This window comes from Convolutriloba macropyga, chromosome 5 (assembly GCF_964194025.1).
Source record: "Convolutriloba macropyga chromosome 5, txConMacr16.3, whole genome shotgun sequence".
Classification (NCBI taxonomy): domain Eukaryota; kingdom Metazoa; phylum Xenacoelomorpha; order Acoela; family Convolutidae; genus Convolutriloba; species Convolutriloba macropyga.
The window spans coordinates 37240526-37260528 of NC_134472.1; the positions used below are offsets into that span (position 1 = coordinate 37240526).

At 34.7% G+C, this 20003-nt stretch overlaps 1 protein-coding gene and 1 pseudogene across 3 annotated transcripts in view; both read right to left on the reverse strand.

The window, feature by feature from the left end:
- Window positions 1–2428: 2428 nt before the first annotated feature.
- LOC142339995 (mitochondrial dicarboxylate carrier-like) lies at window positions 2429–7252 on the reverse strand (annotated as a pseudogene).
- A 4808-nt stretch (window positions 7253–12060) lies between these two features.
- LOC142339996 (uncharacterized) overlaps window positions 12061–20003 on the reverse strand; it is a 35788-nt gene continuing 27845 nt past the window's right edge. For all 3 annotated transcript variants that reach the window (XM_075390383.1, XM_075390384.1, XM_075390382.1), the window contains exons 6-8: window positions 18531–18674; window positions 13279–13419; window positions 12061–12337 (exon numbers count right to left, since the gene is read on the reverse strand). In XM_075390383.1, coding sequence (XP_075246498.1) covers window positions 12281–12337; window positions 13279–13419; window positions 18531–18674 — 342 coding nt within the window. In that variant the 3' untranslated portion in view covers window positions 12061–12280. The remainder of the gene's footprint in view (window positions 12338–13278; window positions 13420–18530; window positions 18675–20003) is intronic.

Sequence of the window (20003 nt, forward strand, 5' to 3'; positions counted from 1 at the left end):
AACAGTGAAATCTCGGACCTGAACATAATAATGACCCGCCTAAAAATCATTATGATTTATTTTCTGGTCCAGTACTGAATCTCTCTGACGATGCGCTCCGGGTTACTTGAACCTGCGGACGTAATTTCGAAAGTCTGGCTTAACATCTCAAGCTTACAACTGCCATAAGTTGTCAGTGAGTCAAGTATGTCGAATCATGAAGCGCAGTTTGAACACTGTTCCAAATTTTCGTAGTTGGCATCGAGAGCTAACAAGTAATATCATTATTAGATTATTCAAATGTTGCTGTTGCAACGAGTGTGGATTGAATAATGTATTTATTTGACATGGCTGCTACGGAATCGATATTGCTGCTACGGTATAAAGGCTGCTATGTTCGAAAGTTTGAACTGATCAAACTCGATAAACTGTTTAACATAATTTCGCTATTGATTTAAATGCTTTCCTTCAATTTGAAAAATCCTTTTTGATGTGTTTTTAAACTAGTTAGTACGAGCTGACAAAGTCTCAGAGCCAGCTCAGTACTAAAAACAGATTTTACAGGGTGACAACATGCTTTATTCTTTTTAACCCATTATACAGTTTTGTATGCCTAGAGCATTTCAGACTGCGTTTTTACTATGCTTCAGGGTAAATTCAGAGATCGATTTTTTGTTCTTTATTTCCCTATGAAAAGTTTAAAATATTACGTGATCACGGAACTGGTCAGAGCAAAAAACACAATTGAAAAACCATGGCTCAGTACTCATTTTTTCTGTGTGGCAGGTCCGGGTAACTGGTTTGGAAACAAAGAATTCACCTTTGATTTAATTACGTTAGACCACTGCTTCACTAATTGTGTATTAAAACATGAATCTAAGTCACCCAACGGTATGTATGCCGTCAGACGAGGTTGCTTGTGGTGGCCGGCTCAAAACAAGGCACGAGGGGGAAGGGGATTTAGGTTCTAATGAGTTTAGAGAATCAAAGCGTAAAAATTAGGCGCTTCTTGTTGACACTTGGGGAAGAGTCAAAAATGAGATTTTGACTCTTGAGCGACTAAGTAGGGCAATTGAATTGGGCAAGCGAAATTCGACTTAAAAAAGCATCTCAGTTGGCGAAAAGTAACACAAATGTGAAGCAAAAACATTTATATTGCGTGCGTGTCATCCACGTGCATTTCTAAGATGGAATTGCAAGCTAATTGATTTTTTTATGCTGCCTCGAAGTTTTATTACCTAAATATTTTGTACCCATGATTCTCTAATTATTATTTAGTTGAACTTGGCATACGGGTTACACTCTCATTTAACTCACATAGTACGCCTGTAATTTTGTCTTATAGTTCAATCGTGAGAACCAAAAGTTGAAATGTCGTCACCTACTAATAAAATCCACCATGTCCAGACAAAAATGGCAATGATTCGCACTTGCGGAAATTAGAGCGCAAAGAATAGCGACAAAAATTGACAAAGCGCGTTCAATTTCAAATCTGCGGGACTATGCAAATGTTTGCAATTGTGACTCGAAAATTGTAATAATCAAAATTATGCTATTATGATAATCAGAGAAAAACACCTGATGATAATGATGATGAAATGATCAGATGCGTAAGAAAATACATTAACTATAGGTAGGCAAACCAGACTGTAAAAAAGTGCGTGGGCCATGTTTAGTCAAACATTTAATCCATTGACTTAAGTAATTAGGCCAATTGTGATAGAAACAGTTAAAAAAATACAAAACAAGGTATTTTAAGATTATCACCTGCATTATGTAAACCTTTATTGCATAATTCAAATCATAGGCTCTTTTGTCGCCCCTGTGCGAAACACAAGATTCAATGCGTTGCTACAAGCCTGATCTTTTGCGGTGTTGCATGCATTGAGGTTTTCTACTGCTGGTTTATCTAAGCTTTCTCACTCAGGTAAAAAAAAAATGTATAACAATTTAAAAATTGTTGACGGTTTGAACACTAATTTTTATTTGAATTGGTAGATTAGTTATTCAATGCAGCTGGATTATGAGGTAGAATTATTCAGCATGTGGTTTGCTTCTTTGAGAATTTTTGAAGACTTTTATCATGGTGACCACGAAATTTTTGGGACCACGAAACAATTTTTTACACTTTGAGTCGTATTATCGAATTTCTTTAATCAAATGAATCATCTTGACAAACTTTTCTACAAATTATCGCTTATGCTGTGACATAATAGAATTGAATTAACTCGACGTTTAGTGTGCTTCAGACCCTGTACCCTGTAGAGCTGGCTTTAAACTCTGGCAGACTATAACCCTGTAAAGAAGTTCTTTGAAATTTTTGAAATTTCGTTTTGCTGGAGGAGTTCAATGTGCTTTGTTCAATTATACAAAATCGTTTTTCAATATTGTGTGCTTTAAATAGTTTAGCGAATGAACCTCAATGAACGGGCGAAAGTCAAAGAAAAAACCCGAATTACGATCTTTTAAATTGAGAATGCGAAACCAAAATCCAAATCATATCGTTGATCCAAATAGGTATTTCATTTGCTCCAGAAACAAAAAAGTCAATATAGTTTGAGGTGCCATTCTCATAAACGCGGCTGAGAACCCACGATAGAAGGCCATGGGACCTATGCGTAACGTTTTTCTGAAACAATCCACCAATCCTCTGAACTCATTTGCTTTTGCATTCATCATTTTCGTCTTCATTAGTAATGTGTAAATCACTACACAGAACATAAAAAGAAGTATAACAGAAATAAAAACATAGATGGCAGATCGGGATAGCTGCATAGATCTCAAGAATAAAAACCAATGAAAAAAGTAAGACCGAAAAATCAGGAAAAAGGCAAACCCTAATGTCTAACTTGGTAGACTTAAGTCCAGTTTATAGAAGCTGCCCTAAAAAACCTAAATTAGATTGCAGTATCCTCATTTGACCTTAAATTTTCAAATTAAGTTAACTTAAGTCAATTTGAGAGTGAGGAAAGCCATTTTATCGAGTGAGGTAAGTCATGTGTGACACAAAAAGTATTCTGTCGCACGAACAGAAAACTTGCTCCAAAGTGAATGAAAAACGACGACATGCTGACAACGCTCAAATGAATGAGCCATAGCTGAATTTGAGCGTTAAGTTATATAGTCACAACAAAACATTCACGAAATAAAAAGACATAGCAGCAAGTCCCAAATTGCAAATCAGAAAGTTTATTGACGTAACAGAAAATAAACCTAGAAACGACTAGGATTGGCAATAAAAACCATTTTAAAAAAATTCTAAAAACATTTAATAAATGACCTAATGCCGAATGAAAAGAAAACGATCCAATGCGTGCTTACATGATTAAAATCAGTACTCAAATTTCTCTTAGAAGTCATGATAATGTGTGAACTGAGCTAAAAACAATAACTCGAAGAATTCCAGGAAAAAATGATTTTCTTATTGCCCAAAAAATATTAAATCAGATGAATAGTACATGCGAGCAGATTGCCTGGAAGCAGAGCTAATAATTAATAGTCTAATTACAAATAAGAAATTGGCCAAAAAGTAAATCAAAATGAAGAATTAAGAACTTTAAAATTGAATTACCAATTTTTCGTTCCTTACGATAGTATCATTACACATGCAAACAAACATATTTTTCCATGCAATCAAAACAGTCAACCTATCCAGAAAATTTTGCGAAAACCTTAATAAGCTCGCATGTTTGTTTTTTTGAAAGAGTAAAAGCTAAGAAATTGAGAAAACTGCAACAAAGATTTCAATTTTACGAGTCAAAATTTTATAGCAGAAACTGCTCTGTGCAAAACACTAAACTCAAGTCGTACAAAAACTGCTTTAGAGCATTTATCTGTCTTTAATTCAGTTACTAATAAAACTAGTAACAATAACAATAAACATAATAATGGTCCAAAAATTGCAAGATGAGCCCAAATTTCAGCTAAATTGTAAGCAGGCGCTAAATTACCTTTATTTATCCAAAGTGGCAAAAATATCGGACCTTATTATCTTATTTTAGAGTACAATAACATCTTAGGCTTGAAAATTATTAAATGAAAAAAAAACAGCTGCAAAAAGCGGCACGCGAAGAAAATTCGCGAACTTTTGTTTACCTGTATTTTTATTCAATAGATATGATCAAAATAATCTCTCTTTCTCTCTCTCTATCTATCTCTTTTTTTCACTGTCTCTTTCTCTGTCTGTTTTGCCGCCGCTTTTAAATTTTGTTCACAAAAACTATTTTTTCAACATTTAGTTACCCCCTGAACTTCGGGTTTTTTTGCCGCCCATTTAGCATCCCAATTCATCAAAAACATATACCCGGCAAAATTTTGGAAACGTTTGAAAGCACAGAAAATGACAATCTTAGATCAAGTAGTAAACAAAAAAGGCCGAACAGTTAGTTAACTCAAGAAGCTAGGAAAATTCTAATAATTTTTCATATAGCTCAAATATAAATACAAACGAAAAACTGTTTCATTCAATCGAATCGATACTATAAATTTGCAAAAAATTAGGCAGCTCATAAAAAACTTACAAACATCTCAAACTTTGAAGAGAAAATAAAACCTGCAAATGGAAAAAAATTGTAACAAATTTCTCATTTCTTGTCAAATTTTATCGAAAAAACTGCTTTACACCAAACAAAATCATTTAATACGTAATAGAAAATAGACAGGAGAGTTCGGTTTCAAATCCGTTGACAATAAATGCTATCAAACAATGCAATTAGTAGAATATTGATAAAATATCATAAAAATCTGGAAATAGTAGAAAAAGATCAAAATTAGCAAAAAAAATCCCTGAACTAACTAAAAAGCTCTAAAATGCTATCAAGAAAACCCAAATAACATAACTGGAGTTTACAATAGTATTTGAGGCAACTTTGGAAATTGGGAAAAAACAGATTGAAAAGGCAGCATGTAATTTACAAAATAGCTCGTTTAGTGAAAAAAGAAGGTATGAACAAACAAAACCACTCTATGTTTTCTCCGCTAATCGAATTTCTTTACCAAATCATGTTTTACTCCCTGTATAAAGTTTTTTATATCTCCGAAAGGTGTTTTTGTGTTGAGTGTAGTCAGTTATACATTACTTTCATTACGTCCATAGGTAGTGTTAGGAATGTTGCGATTGCACCTGCGATTGTTGAACTTGTTAAGTAACACAATTGAGATTCTTCCATCAGTTTGTAATAAATAATTTGTTCTTTAATTGTATCATAACTTGCCATTTGACCAATTGACATTAAAGCCCCTCTCGTACTTGCCATTGTGCAACCACCAAATAATCGGGTAAATCCTTCTTCTTTAAACACACGTATTAACCCATCGAACACATGCTTGTAGTTTCTGCGACTTTTTTCAGGCTTTTTGTTTCATATCATTTTGCATTCGAACTGTGATTAAATCTGCAGGCGTGGAAATTGCAGCACCCTTAAATCCTGCACAACCCGCGACTGCAAACAATTATATGTTTCCTTTTCTTACCATGCAGCACAAAATTTGCGTTCTCATTTGAGTGTTCTTGCACAATTTAAGCACCTTTTTGAACAAATCAGTAATTCGCATGCTGAGCATCGAGGAAAATTAATTTAGCACCCTATTAATAGTAAATAGTAAAGTTTGACAGAAAGTTACAAATCCTTTTACAAAGTATTCGAGAAAATTTCTAAATTCTTGCTAAAAGGTAGACTGATTTCTTGTCGTTTTTTTTTCGTTGATGTTTATTTTTTTAAAAAATTATAGGGTCCTCGCTAACTTTTGATGCTCAGTATTTAATTTGAAATTGCAAACAGATCGCTTTTTTTCACACTAACAGTCATTAGTTTTTTTATATAATAGGATGTGAATAAACAAAAGCATTTACTGGCAAATTCTGGCGATTACAACGACTGCATGAGAATTTTGGCACAAAATTTGCATAACTTTTCATTATTTGAAGACTTTAATTTTTATCTATAAAAAAACAATTAAGTAACAAATTAGCGTTGTTTAAGAAAGATTTCTGATTCTAACGGTTCATAGACATCAGTATGTTTCAAAGATTCTATAACTTTTTTCAAATACAGGTCGGCCCAGGATTCGATGACAGATGTGCAAAACAACATCTATTGCAAATAGTCTGATCCCAGTTAAGAGAAAAGGAAACAGTTCCTGCGATTTTGCTGTGCATGTTAAATCGATACCCACTATAGGCCATGTAGTTCTTGCAGCATTCGTATACACCAAATCGGGCAGTGTTGAAGACTGTTTGACGCACAATTGATGAGCTGAGGCCATTGTATAGCCCTAGAATTCCATCTGTCTTCAACACGAGGGCAAATGTGCGGAGAAGAGAACGAGATTCAGCTGTGCTGGTTGTTGTCTGGAGATGAACCTGTAAATAGGATTACACAAACATTTTGGAGTGTTTTTTTGTACAATTTGGAAACGCATTTGAGCGGTATAAGGGAAAGACAAAATATGATGAGATGCTAGAAAAAAAAGAAGTTAAAAAAATCAGTTGCACAATAATTAATTTGGTATGAAAAAATTTGGCCAATTTTTGAAATAGGGAGTCCAAATTAGTGCAGAACGTTGCCAGAGAAATTTCGTCTAACATAGAATTCTTTTAGTCTAACATAAAACAGAAAAGCAAAATTTATTTTGTATTTTATTCGAGTAGAAACTACATCAAAGAAGAGATCAATTGGAAATCTGATTTATATTTTGAATGAACATACAGTACACCTTGACTAAGCTGAATGGGTAAGTGCAACTGGCCGCCATTGTCCCTGCTATTCCTCCGAAGTACCATTTGCCCACTTTTTTGGGCGCCAGCAATGCGTTATTTTCCATCTAAGTCCAAACTAGTATTCGTTCGACTGTTGCCTATGGCTAGGGTGATGGCAGCACTATAATATATTTTTCGATGATCTAAATAAACGACAGATAAAGATACTTTTTGTAATTTTTAATCAACGAAAATGTTGTAAACGAATAGCTGAAAGTATCAATTATTATTTTTTATTACGTAAGCAACAAGCGTTCATTGGGAGATATTTTATATTCTATTTGAGTAACTTCTGTTGAATATTGTACGCTAGGTCAATGAATAACTACTTCAAAATCTTACCATTGGGACTGTATGGTTTATATTGTAACGTGCGATTTAACGGCAGCGTTTATGGTACATGTTATTTAGCTGGGAATAAAGGTATAAATGGCAGCAAGCCTAAAGGGAATAAATTTATACGGGTAAAATCGAAAACCGATTTCCTATTTCCTTTGTTACTATCAAGCGGTCTAATACAACGTGCGTGTTTCGTTTCTGTGAATGCTATAAATACAAAGGTATTGTGTTTACATTCCATAGTAGTAGCTTTGACCTAAATAAGCCATGGGTCAATTAAGTTCGAGGTTGATTAATTGTCAATAGCTGTAGCCATCACAAGAACAAACCTGTACTGTTTGTCAATTCTCTTACCTTTCTGAAGCTCTTTTGACCATTGTTTGTTGACAAATTTTTTTGGATGCCCTCGTCGCCCGGGCCGAGGATTTTCCTGAAAAATAAGGGGGAAAAGAGTGTAAAGAGTGTAAAGATTAAAAAAATTACACCGCCCCTATCGATTTCTCCACAGAATTAACGGTGGAAGAGTGTAATTTGAAAAAATAAAAAGAGAAGGAGGTATTGAGGTTTGATCCCCCATCTTCCCTCTCTCGAACATGTTACATTCACTTAGTGCGTTAACCCTTGCGCCAACTGATACTATCATGTTACTTTTCTATTTTGGTTATAAATGGTAATTGTGTAAGAGTGTAATTTTTTTCAGTCCACCATAAATTACAGTCTCTGCCAAGAGTGTAAAAAGAGTGGAGAAAAGAGTTTAAATACTGTGTAATTTTTTAAAATTACGCTCCTACACTCTTTTCCCCGATAAAGAGGAGTTGAATTTGCAATACACTCTAATCCCAGCTAGTTTGGGGTGGATTAAGGGTGAAACATTGCCCCGGGTGAGAGGCGTACATTACGCGCCCCCAGTAAATTACCCGCCCCCATTTGGATTTGCCTACTTTGCAAAGACTTATAAAGTTGAGTCAAGGGGGAATTTTTCTTCTGTCATGATCGAAAGTTAATTTAACAAAGTCGAAAAATCTTTCGATATCGACCCAAAAGAACTTTAATAATTTCGACCCAAGTTCTTTTTCTGTGCATTGTTGGTCAACCACGGTCTTTTGATACCCATGGTCTCTTCAGGAAGTCAGCAAACGTATTTTCATTTTTTCATTTTTTCAATTCTCCGCCAAATTGCTCAATTTGTTTTTTTAAACAAAAGTTTGAAACACTACCGATCGTGGGATAAGTTTTTTCTCTCTAAAAGGGAAAGAAAGTATATTCAATAAAAATGAAACATAAAAAAAACTGTTATGTGCCAAGTGATGGCTACGTGGCTCTGCTTGAAGTAACTGAGAACTTCTGGCGTTTATCGAGAACTGAGTTGAAACTTCTGATTAAGTTGGAACTTGTGGCATTTTAACTTCGGGGCACTGCAGACTTTCGGCATCTAAACATGTGCACGTGAGTGTTTTAATTTACATTTCTGGCAGAAAAACACCAATCAATAATTTGTTTTCTAAAAATTAGCCCCCTCCCCTATAATTTAAAGAGTTTTGTTGACAATCCATTTTTTTGAATGACAACAACTTATTGGTGGAGTCACATACTAAAGAATTAGAAAGAAAACGTTAGAAGTCACTGTTTTGAGCCAAGTTTTCAGAAAAGGTTTCTTTGTATATCTCAAACTCATAGATTCAAGCATAAACTCGTCGCTCTTAGAAAAAATTATCGCACTCAACTTTTTGTTATAGAAGATAGTAAAAAAGAAGGTTGAAACAAGTATATCCACCCAACGATCACTTTGAAACGCAAAAAAATGATTGCAGTTGTTTCCCAAAAACTCAAAAATGAAAAAAAAAGATTTTTGTAGAATACATTTTCGCTCAACTATTTTCTCGGATATTTCAAGCACGAATTCCGTTTTCTATTTGAGTCGCTGATTATAAACAGTTCCAATTTAAGGCTGCAGAAACTGTGCAAATCTCATTAGGAGTTCTCAAAAATTCATTTGTTTTCTAATATCAAATAAATTTCGGTCTCATTTTCATTACGACGCAGAGGTGCACCCCAAAGTTTCCGCCTACGTAAAATTCGCGCGGAAAAAAGAAACATAAACTTAACAAAATTAAATGACAAGCTTTGTTTTTCGCGAAAAGGGTTACGCCATTATTGAGAAATTGACATGATTTATAATTGTGAAATAGGTGACAAGTCTTGTAGCACGTTTTCGCTCATTTTAGGTATTTTTTTTCGCAATAAATTTATCTCCGATTGGAAATTGACCATAATTAAAAGAGCGCCTTTAAGCATGCAAAGGTATTTCGAAGTTTTTTTAATTGAGCATGCAAAAGTGCTTCGAAGTCTTTAAAGTGATTTATAGATAGAATTAGTGATGCGACAAACATTTTTGTTCAGAAGTTTGATTTTTTCATATGCAATTTCCTATATCATTCCAAATGTGATATAAAGCTTTTTCTTTTCCAATACCATTGCAAAAGATACAACACAATTACGAAATCTTTGAGACATCCCAAGTGGAATGACAACTCGGGGGAAAACAAGGAACTATTTAAACTTTTTTTAAAAAAAAACTTATTAGCTGATTATCAAATAAAACTGCCATTAATGTTTATAAACTGCCTTTGAAAATTGCATTTGCATATGTGCGTTTGGAATTAATATTTATGAGAATTATTTACATAAAGAGAGAGAGAGAGAGAGAGAGAGAGAGAGCAGAATGGATGAAATTTTCAAAAAGAATTTTGACATCTGTAAACCTGTAAATAGACGCAAAAAATTAATAGACACCTGAAAACATGTAAATAGGCGCAAAAATTTTGATTAAAAAAATAATGACCCCTGTAAGCTTGTAAAAAGACGCAAAAAGTGGTCGAGCAATGGAGGGAATTTTCAGAAAAAAAATGGACGTCCAAAACAGACGCAGAATTGAAAAAATGCAAGACACGTGTAATTGGAAGCAAAAATTTCGAACAGACTCAATTGAACAATTCATTTGCTGAATTCAAGCATCAGCATGCAAATCACGCATAAAATCAAATTTAGCAACAGAAAAAACAGAAATATATTCACATTTGAATTTTTACGGAAATTTCCCTCTGTCCAATCTTGTCTTGTTATGGTTAAATAAGAGGAGTTAATAGGTTGCTATATGAATAGGGAAGCTTTTCTCTTTGTAGATAGGAAAACTTAATTTACATTTTTTTTATGAAATAGCCAATTCAAATATAGAGCCTTAAAACAAAAAATTTGAAACTGACAGATTTCATAAATTTCAGAAATTAACTCAATTTTTTTTGTAAAATTATCTCAACGCAATGATTTTTGAATACAAATAAAAGCCTGGAAAACCTTGAAGAAAAAGCGAGGCGACGATAAAGAATATCAGCTGATGCTATTTTAATTTTCCATTACACTAAAAAGAAAGAGGTGTTTTTCAGAAAATAATTTGTTTGTCAAATTTTTTGAAGAATCCCTTAAGGAAGGCTTTTGGTGACGCCAATTGCATTTCCCGACTTACAACTAACCTCAGATAAAAACAATGTGATAAATTTGAGCTCTATATGGTATATTCTAAACCTGTAAACCACATTTAATCACTTAATTGCTATCAATCAATAAACGCTTTTTAATTTAGGCTTAATTGCGGTTTATAGACACATTCAGTGCAAAAATTAGACACTTTCAGTGCGAAATAGAGACCTTGCGTGCGAGAAGGAAATACATCAATCGAGCAGATTTGTGATAAGTAGATCGCAAAAAATAGGATACAAATCTCAAATTTGCGGTTAAAATTTGGACACTTTTGCAAACACGGGTTGCGCAATTCCCTTCAATTTTACCTGTTTTTGATAAATTATCCTTTTTTTGCAATATTGTTGCATTTTCAATGCATTAACATAGGAAAAACGAACAAGAGATACGCAGATTGGGCAAATTTTTCCGTGACAATTTGGTATACATCTGCGGCGTAACGTTGTCTACCCAAATATAGCTATTATTATTTCTCGATTCTAAAATTACTTATCAGTTTTGTCAATAAACAAACATAAGAAAATATTGGTTTTGTAGGTTAAGAGGCAAAAATGGGCACAAAAATTGCAGCACTTTTGCTTCTTTTTTATTTTGCTCAGCAGATTGGCCTAAACCCTTGTTTTGACGTGACCCGTTGACTTCCTGTTTTACAGACAAAGAATCCATTAAAAAAGTGAAGATGACTTTTAATCATCCTGCAGTCGTAATGAAGACAAGACTCCATTAAATTTCAATTCATCCTGATTTGATTTCAAGTTCAAGAGCGTTTGACTTGCTGGGCTTACTTACTTGTTGCTTCATTATCAACATTCATTATCATGACTTGTCTATTGTTTGAGGCGATAAATTCAATAGAATTATATTTGTAAAAACCGATATCAATTGTAGTAAAATACACTTCTGAGTCGCTATGTAGTGCTACTATTAATGTACCCTAAGAATTCAACTGTTTTTTTTCAGCTTTTCTGAAAATTTAAAAACCAAGTGTAGCGTTAGATAATTTCCGTCAGCTTACAGCGTCAGCACAATCATAAACAAACGAGTCATATCATAGGTGAAGTTGAAGGTGACATGAACTAATCAAAGAATTTAAGCAAGCTAGAGTCTGATTTTAACTCTTTATAGGTCAATGGATCCGACCATAATACTACGGTCTGAAAGTTTGTGATCATAAGCAATTTTGAGCGAGGACATCAAACTGAGTCCGTATCGAATAATCAGTTTCTTTTTATTCGTTTGGCTAAAGCCTGTTGCTTAAACAAGAAAAACTGAAGTAAAAACCGAGATTGAGAAGAGAAAATGAGTCGTTTTTTGCGGGGATAGATTGCTCTTGATGAAATTAGCTTCTGTGATCAATTGTTAGCTGAACAAGTAGCGCATTTGTCATATTTCAACTTTTTTGACCCTAATATGGAAGCTTGTGACAAATCATCAAATCGAAAAACAAGTTAATGAACAAATTTAATTTTAAGCTTGCTCGGATATATATTTAATCATTTATCAATTTCAAACAGTATGATCACTGATTCAATATCCTTAAGCTTTTGATCATAACTGTTTTTGGCTGCAGGCTTTCTTTCAACTGTGGTATATCATGTAAGCTTATTTCCAGACGTTTATCATTTAGTGATGGCAGATCCATTGCTTTTTTGTAAACCCCGACAAGATTCATTCGAACAGTACCAAATTGTCCAGCTTCCTCAAGTGCTTCATCAGTTGTCTCACCTGAAAAAAAACTGCCCAGTTACTGAGACATGCAAATGAAAATCTGTTCAACCTTCTTTTCGTAATGTTGTAGTCTCATTACAGGCTGTTGCTGGGCTTGACTAACCTTTGAAGGACATCAGATTTTACGTCCAAAAATCCCGTGTTGAGAAAATGCGACGAAATCGATGCAAGAAGCGTCGTTTTTTGTCAATTTTTGTCAATTTCGTCGTTTTTTTTTATGTAAGAACTGTCGATTATCGTCGTTTTTTGTCGGTATCGTCAGTCTCAATTTGATTTAAATACAAAAGAAGTACAGTAAAAGTTAGTGAGAGGTTGTGCAGTGGAGAAGAATGTTGCCAGTAATCTGGGGGTTGTAGGATCGAGACCTCACAAGGATTGTCCGTTTTGTAAGATTTTAGAACAGCAAAAACCGACGATTCTTACGTTTAAATACCGACGAAAACCGATCAAAACGACAAAAAAACGTAAGGGCTTTGATCGGTTTTGGCGAAGTAAAACCGACGAACATCGACAATTTCTTATGTTTGAATCCGAAGAAATTCTCAGGGCGGGATGCCTTTTAGTTTCCCCCTAATCCCGCATCGCTCAGATTTCACAGGATGATTCCGGATGCTCGGACGTCGGACATTATGAAGTAACTCTGAAAGAGTCTTTATTTCAGACCCACCCCTGAAAATATAGTTTCACATGTGCACAAATTAAGTACTGGTTATCGTGTTTTCTTTTAAAAAAAATTGTTGAAATTGAAGAACGGTTCGGGACCCAAATTGGGCCGGTCAGTTCATGGCCCAATTGGGTCGGGGAACCCCATAATTCATTGGGAATCATTAATTAAATCACAACTTTTCGGACAAAGTCATTTTGTGTACTTTTACAATTGACTTATAGAATCCTTAAGGAACCCTTATATTATAGAACTATTATAGAAACAATCTTACATGTTTTCTCCAGATGCCCTCCTCCTCCATTCTCTGTACCAGTACATTCCCAAACATGTTCAGTTCCACCAGTTCATGTAACTCTGCTAATTTCACTACCTCATTCCAGTCACGCACCAGGTTGCACGACAAGAACAGCTTCTGTAAACAGGCGGGGCAAAGGAATGTCAAGAAAATGGGTAATGCACACAATTAACTGTCATTCTTTTTGAAGTAAAATTTTTGCATAACTGACCCAAGAAAGAAAAAACCCGCCCTTTAAAAACGCAAATATTTAATAGCCAACCATCGTGAATAGTTAACGCGCACAGACATATATGCGTTCATATCCAGACTTTCGTGCGTTTTTCCGTGTTTCCAGACTATGTAAATTTGACCGCACGACACCCCCGTCGAGCGTCCATCTGGGTCTGGACATATCGACTTTCCGTCGGGAACCTCAACCTGGGTAGTGCTGAAATAAATAGTGAAACAAAACCGACTAACATCGGGCGAATTGCTCTCAATCGATTGGCGAGTAGTTGGCGTCGTCAGTAGCTGGTTATGGATTAGGGAGGTTAGTTTTAGCTTTATTGAAGAGGCGTGTGGTGAGCGTAACGGGGGAGGAGCTCACGGTGGGAGAGGGAGGGAAGAGTTCACGGGGAGGGGGGAGGGTTCGAGCTCGCTGGGTTACGGGTAGAGCATTATCCAGGGGGTGAGGTGAAGTAGAGGGAAGGGGTTGAAGTGGGGAGAGGGGTCAAACTTTAAGAACCGCGCTTCATACCATAAGTTTTTGTTTCCAAAACAGTTTGCATACTTAGAGTTTAGTAAGCCAAAAGGCTGGAGGAGCCCTTAATGCCCTCTGGACTTTACCTCGTTTTTGAGGAAGAAAAGAAGAAAGTGTGAGCCGAAAAATCGCTCAACCAAACAAATGCGTTAAAAAGACCGCACGACTAATATAACTGCTGGAAGCTTTGTTTGAGAGCAATTAAAGTAGAGAAATTCAGCCGACCGCTTAATTCTGCAATTGCTTATTGGCTTGAATTTTCAGTTTTGCTTGTGAACAAAATCCCAATGTCCGCTAACTCAGCGATCACCTGGTAAGACTTACGCTAAACTGTGGTCACTACCTGATTGCATAGCTTGCGTAGGAGGGTAAAATATATCGCATAACAACTGCGAGCAAAAACTCTTTTGTTTTTCTTGTTTATTTTGTCCGCATTCTGTCATGGCAATTTATATGTCATAGCATTCTTGTCCGCATTCTTCTTGTCATAGCAACTATATATGTCATGGTAGTAAATATAGTTACAGTTACTGTTTACTAAAAAAAAGTTACAGTTACGTGGAAAAAAGAATACAAAAAAGGCTAAACCAGAAAAACTACCGCTCAAAAACAACAGTAACTGCCGCAGAAAGTAGCCAAATCATTCTAATTTGATTTTGAAAAAATTAAGATTAGCATCTAGTCAAAAACTGAATTTTTAATTCAAGCTTAAAAAACATAGCAGATACACACTTACAAAAGTTAACTGCAAAAACACCATGACTGTGACTGGACAGATTTCGGAACCGCTAAAGCAAACTGGGCCGTGTAAAGTTTTCTTCGTGACAAAAAATTGGGAGAGCAGCCTATACACTACAGACCGTCGCAACGTACAAATTGTCACAAGTATATCGCATTTCAGTGACAAACATTGCCTTTTGTTGCCACTTAATCTTTCTTATCAGTCGATGCTGCCATTCACAACATAAATGAACGACATTATTTTTTCCCTAAATGCGAATAATTACCCGATTGTGGCAACAACTAAGTGTAAGGCAAATCCGTTCTCAAACGTTCTGGGCCATTTATGAAGTTTATAATTCTAGTCGCCTCTTTACTTAGCAACGAACTCTAATGCTAGTTTTCACTGAAAAGAGCAAAAAGTCTAGCACAATTTATGCCTGAAGTTATATATAGATAATTAATTTTGCAGAGTGGAGATAAAGGGTTGCGCAGGTAATTTTTATAAGCATATTATTACCCAAATGATTCTATTAGAAATCCTTCAAATCGTATATGACGGGATTTTTTTTTAAATTCTATGTTGTTTGACAAGGTCAATTATAGCCTAACTTGCTGCTGTTGAAACTAAAAAGGTACATTTTCATTACGTTGCATCATATTAATTTTTTGATGTATGACTACTCACAGATCATACAAATGATATGTGACCTGGTACGACTTCTAAAAATTTTAAAACATTTGACCTGCAAAATTGTTTGACCTGCACATCATTCAGGTACCTTTCTTGCACAGATATTTTCCCACTATGAAGAGCAATGCAGACAAAAATGAGAAGTCCCCCTTTTCCTTAAATTTTCTTTTTACGCATTTTGACTAAGCATTTTAAGCGGATGAAATTGACTCCCTTTTTAAGCAAAAATTGTGATCATCAAAACACACAGGAGATTTAGAAGGCAGATTTCATATTCTCAGAGCAACGCATACAACACTTTCGAAACGTAAACTTTGATTAAAAATGTTTGTTTGTTTAGAAGTTTTGTGTGAGTTTGTTCTTGTTCTTTGATACCAGTAGCGAAGTTAATTGATACCAGTAGCGAAGTTGACAAATTGACACAGACTCCAAAAATACGTGAAAATTTTAAAAACAATGTTCAAAATATTGCATAACTTCAAACAAGTCAAAACTCTTTATAAATCTATATACTCTCAAATATGTTTTGATGAAACGACGACAAACTGAACGGAATTGAAAAAAAATACATATTGATTTTGCCCACCTTACGTTTTTCATTGTGTAATTCTGAGAACTTCGAGCTTCTCACAGACAACCGTGAGAATATCACTTTAGGTCATCGCTGACTTCAAAGGCAAGAAAACAATAGAATTTTGTGGTTTGTACTCACAGATGACATAGCCGTTGTCCAGTACTTTTGACCAACATTTAATCAAAAACAAACTCTTCATCTAATTTTTTTCATTGCACAATACTAATCATATTTGATTTGTAATTGAATCAGATCAAAAATCAGAGACCTAATTGTTCCTGTGTGTCATGGTATTGGTAGTCGCAAAATTGCTAATGGACTTCTTAATCTGCAATTATTATTTTAGTATTCTTAAGGATATTTCTTAAAATAATCATCAATTAAATTTTTCTCAATTCTATCTAATAGCCACGCTGCTATTTATCTGCATATTAGATACTAACGATGATACCGTAGAAAAAAGTGACTGTAAGCCTGATCAAATGTGACACTATTTTGTTACTTTTAATCACAGTGCCTCAAACAGGAATCGTGAACTAATTTTATGGATATTTTTTCTCTTTTTAAGCAGTTCTAAACTATTTTCATTTACTCTCAGCATTGTCACAAAAACTTTCAACTGAATTAGTCAGAGACAGCCGTGATGAACACAAAAAAGTGCTCAATAGATTGTACATTTTGCAATTTAATGCTGATATGTAGAGCTACAATTAAAACAGTCGATTCTGCGTTGAGTTAGAAGATTTTTATAGAATTTTTTTTAATTTTAGTTACAAAGAATGAGAGAAAACCGAAGAAAAACCAAAACTTTTCTGAATTTATTTCACTGTGCACAAACAATCTTTTAGCTACCGAATGATAAGCAATGCCATTTACATTTCTGGGTTTCATATGGCGCTGAACTTTTTTAAAATAATTTTTAACTGTGATTTATCAAGTTACCTAATAATTGTTTATCAATTGAACGAGATAAATTATATAGTTACAAATCGGAACTCCTGAGAAGCAGAAAAAGAAAAAAAGATTTTCCATAATTTGGATAAAGTGAAATAATATAGCAGGAATAATTTTGGCGTGTAAATTAGGTTGATTAAATTTCAAAAGAGTTTAGAGATGGGTTGGCAGTTTGCACCAAAAAGATTAATAGTTTTTGGTGATTGTAAAATTTGATTGAAGAAATAATTGCAGCCATAACACGATTTTGGAAAAAACGGTTTTGGAAAAACAGCCACGGAATAAACCCCCACTTATTTTTAGAACCCCCACGGAATTAATTTCTCAGGGAAATAAATCCCCAAGGAAATAAAACCCCAAGGAATTTCTTTGGGCTTTTTCCTCTCTAAAATTATGGCATGTGGGGTTTTCTTGGTGGGTGTCTATTTCCTAGAACACTTTACAAATAGATTTTACGGTTGAGGCCAATGTTTGTTCTTTTTCTTGACATTTGATCAATTATAAGAAAACAGTAAGGAAGAAAAACACGCTATCAACATCGTTCAAAGCTCATTTAATTTGATGGTTGTTGACATCAAATTTTATTAAAACATGAAAAATGCCAAAAATGTTAAAATTGCCAGAACGTGCATAAATTAAAAAAAAACGAATTAATTGTCCTAAAAAGAGAAAATTTTAATTTTAACAAGATTTTCAAAAATTGATGATTTTCATTTACATTAAAACTATTTCTGTTGCTAAAATGATTAAAAAATCACTATATTAATCATTAAACATTAATGTATCCGTGTAGTGCTAATATTATAGAAAGCAAATAAACGCATTCTTGTGATGTCGATGATGTCAGGAAGTAGATTAAACTTGCTTTGGAAGTAGTCAAAAGCTTAGAAAAAGTTTATGCAAAGAAAAACAGAAACTGTTGAACTTCCACAAAGTTTTATAGTTTAAAATTTTTGTATAATCGCATTAGTTTTATTTTTGACTAGCTTTGTTCAGGCATAGAAATCATTTGACGGCGAAATCACGTTCTGAACTTCTTTTCCCGGTTTAAAAATGGAAGAACAGGTGATATGGGATTCCCAAATTTGAGACTTTAGCACAAGGTTTTGATGTTAGTAAAGCCCCGAAATGACGTCGTCTGATCAGACCGTTCGAACTTGAAGTGACTTCTGGCCAGATAATGTCAGGAGTCCTGACCAAACTTTTGTGCAGCCCTGGCCAAAACAATTGCTAGAGAATTTTCTAGATTGCCGTGCGCTTAAAGTTTGCTTCGACCAGACCAAAACAATTTGTAACATGAGCAAAACGCATTGAACTTCTCCATAATAATTTTTGTCGAGTACGCGATGGGTAGCGTGCGCTCGAAGGTGGTCTCATCGGAGGTTGCTTCGGTCAAGCTCCCCAACCTGGGTGTCGCAATTTCTCACTTCGTTTCTTAAAATGAAGACCCTCATAAAATTGCTGTCTAATCTTAAGTTATAAGATTAATTAACAAAAAGTTTAAGAGCTAAACTGATCGTGTAAACAGTAGAATCATTCATAACCCTGAGTTTTTTGAGATTGACCACTGGCTTCAGTTTCTCAATCAAATTGTAGGAGCAAAAAAGTTCTTCCAGAGTGTCCCCCACTGCCTCCAATCCCATCAGGTTCTTCAAATTGTTCCTCGACAGATTTATACTCTTCAGTTTCTTCACACACACACACCCAAACACACATACACATAGTGAGAACTAATAGAAAAACCCTTTTAGATTGCAGCCAAAGCATTTGCTTGAAACCAGCACGTTCAAGTTTTGAAATACCAAATCCCAACAGTGCCAGATTTCATACTTATAAGCTCGTATTTCAGACAATGTTACATGACTCTTGTTGAAGTCACTTCAAAATTTTGACTTGCATCTCGAACCACTGCGCGGTTCTCGATTAGTGCAATATTTTCGCCGTGACTTCATCAGAGTTACGTAACCTACACCGCTATCATTTAGTTTGTAGTGAGAACCGAAGTTGTCAAATTTCATTGCATGCCAGCTGATAGTTTTTACAACTCCATTACAGGCTTCAATTCTGGATTCCAAACAAAAAGAGCAGGTTTTGTTCAGTTTCATTTCCATCAAACATCTTAAAACATTGTACCATTTTTTTCCTGCTTCTTGTTGGTATTTAATACTTCAGGCAATGTAATATAAGATCTTAGATCTTGTATTTTTCAGCATTGAGATAGTTTTTAAACGCGTCCGGCTGCAAATTTGAACCAGTTAAAGGAAAAAGTATTAACTATGATTGATCAAATTATAGAACATTTAATTTGCTTGGTACCTGGTGGCGGCATCGTGTACTAAATTTCTCAATCGAGTGGTTAACCTAGTCGAGAAATCTTCTGACTTAAACATAAAAAATCGTCGGTATCGTCGTTTTTTTAGCCGAAAACAACAAAGTTTCCTACGATTTTTAAGTCAGCATCATCCTTTTAGTTCGGTATTTAACAACATAGCCGGCAGATTGCCGGAAAATAGCCCCGATAGACGCTTGTGGCCTTCCATGAATTGAAACAACTAAAGAAACAAGATAGACAGATCTACCACCAGTCATTTAATAGACCACTAGACGTTCTGAATTAGATTCGGACTGTCAATTTTATGACACATACGATCTATAAGGAAAAAGCCTTAAAAGAACTTTTTCAAAATTGATATTCGAAATAAAAAAAAACTACAAACTAATACTCAAGAATTAGGGCATACAAGTTTGGCACTACTTAGATGCACACTATTGTTCTTTAACTAATAAATGTTCAAAAAGTTCCGTAAGTGAGTTCAGAAGACATTTTTAGTGAGGTAGGTCACGCAATTGACTTAAAAGCGGAAATGACGTCACGAACACAAATTTTAATTGCGAAACTGTAGAAGTCACTGATGTCATTGAAAATATCAATTCCAAGAAGTCAGGTCGTATCGATAGAGACGGCGAAGTAAAAAAACATAGCAGAACAAATACTGAGGTACAATTCAAAGAATTTT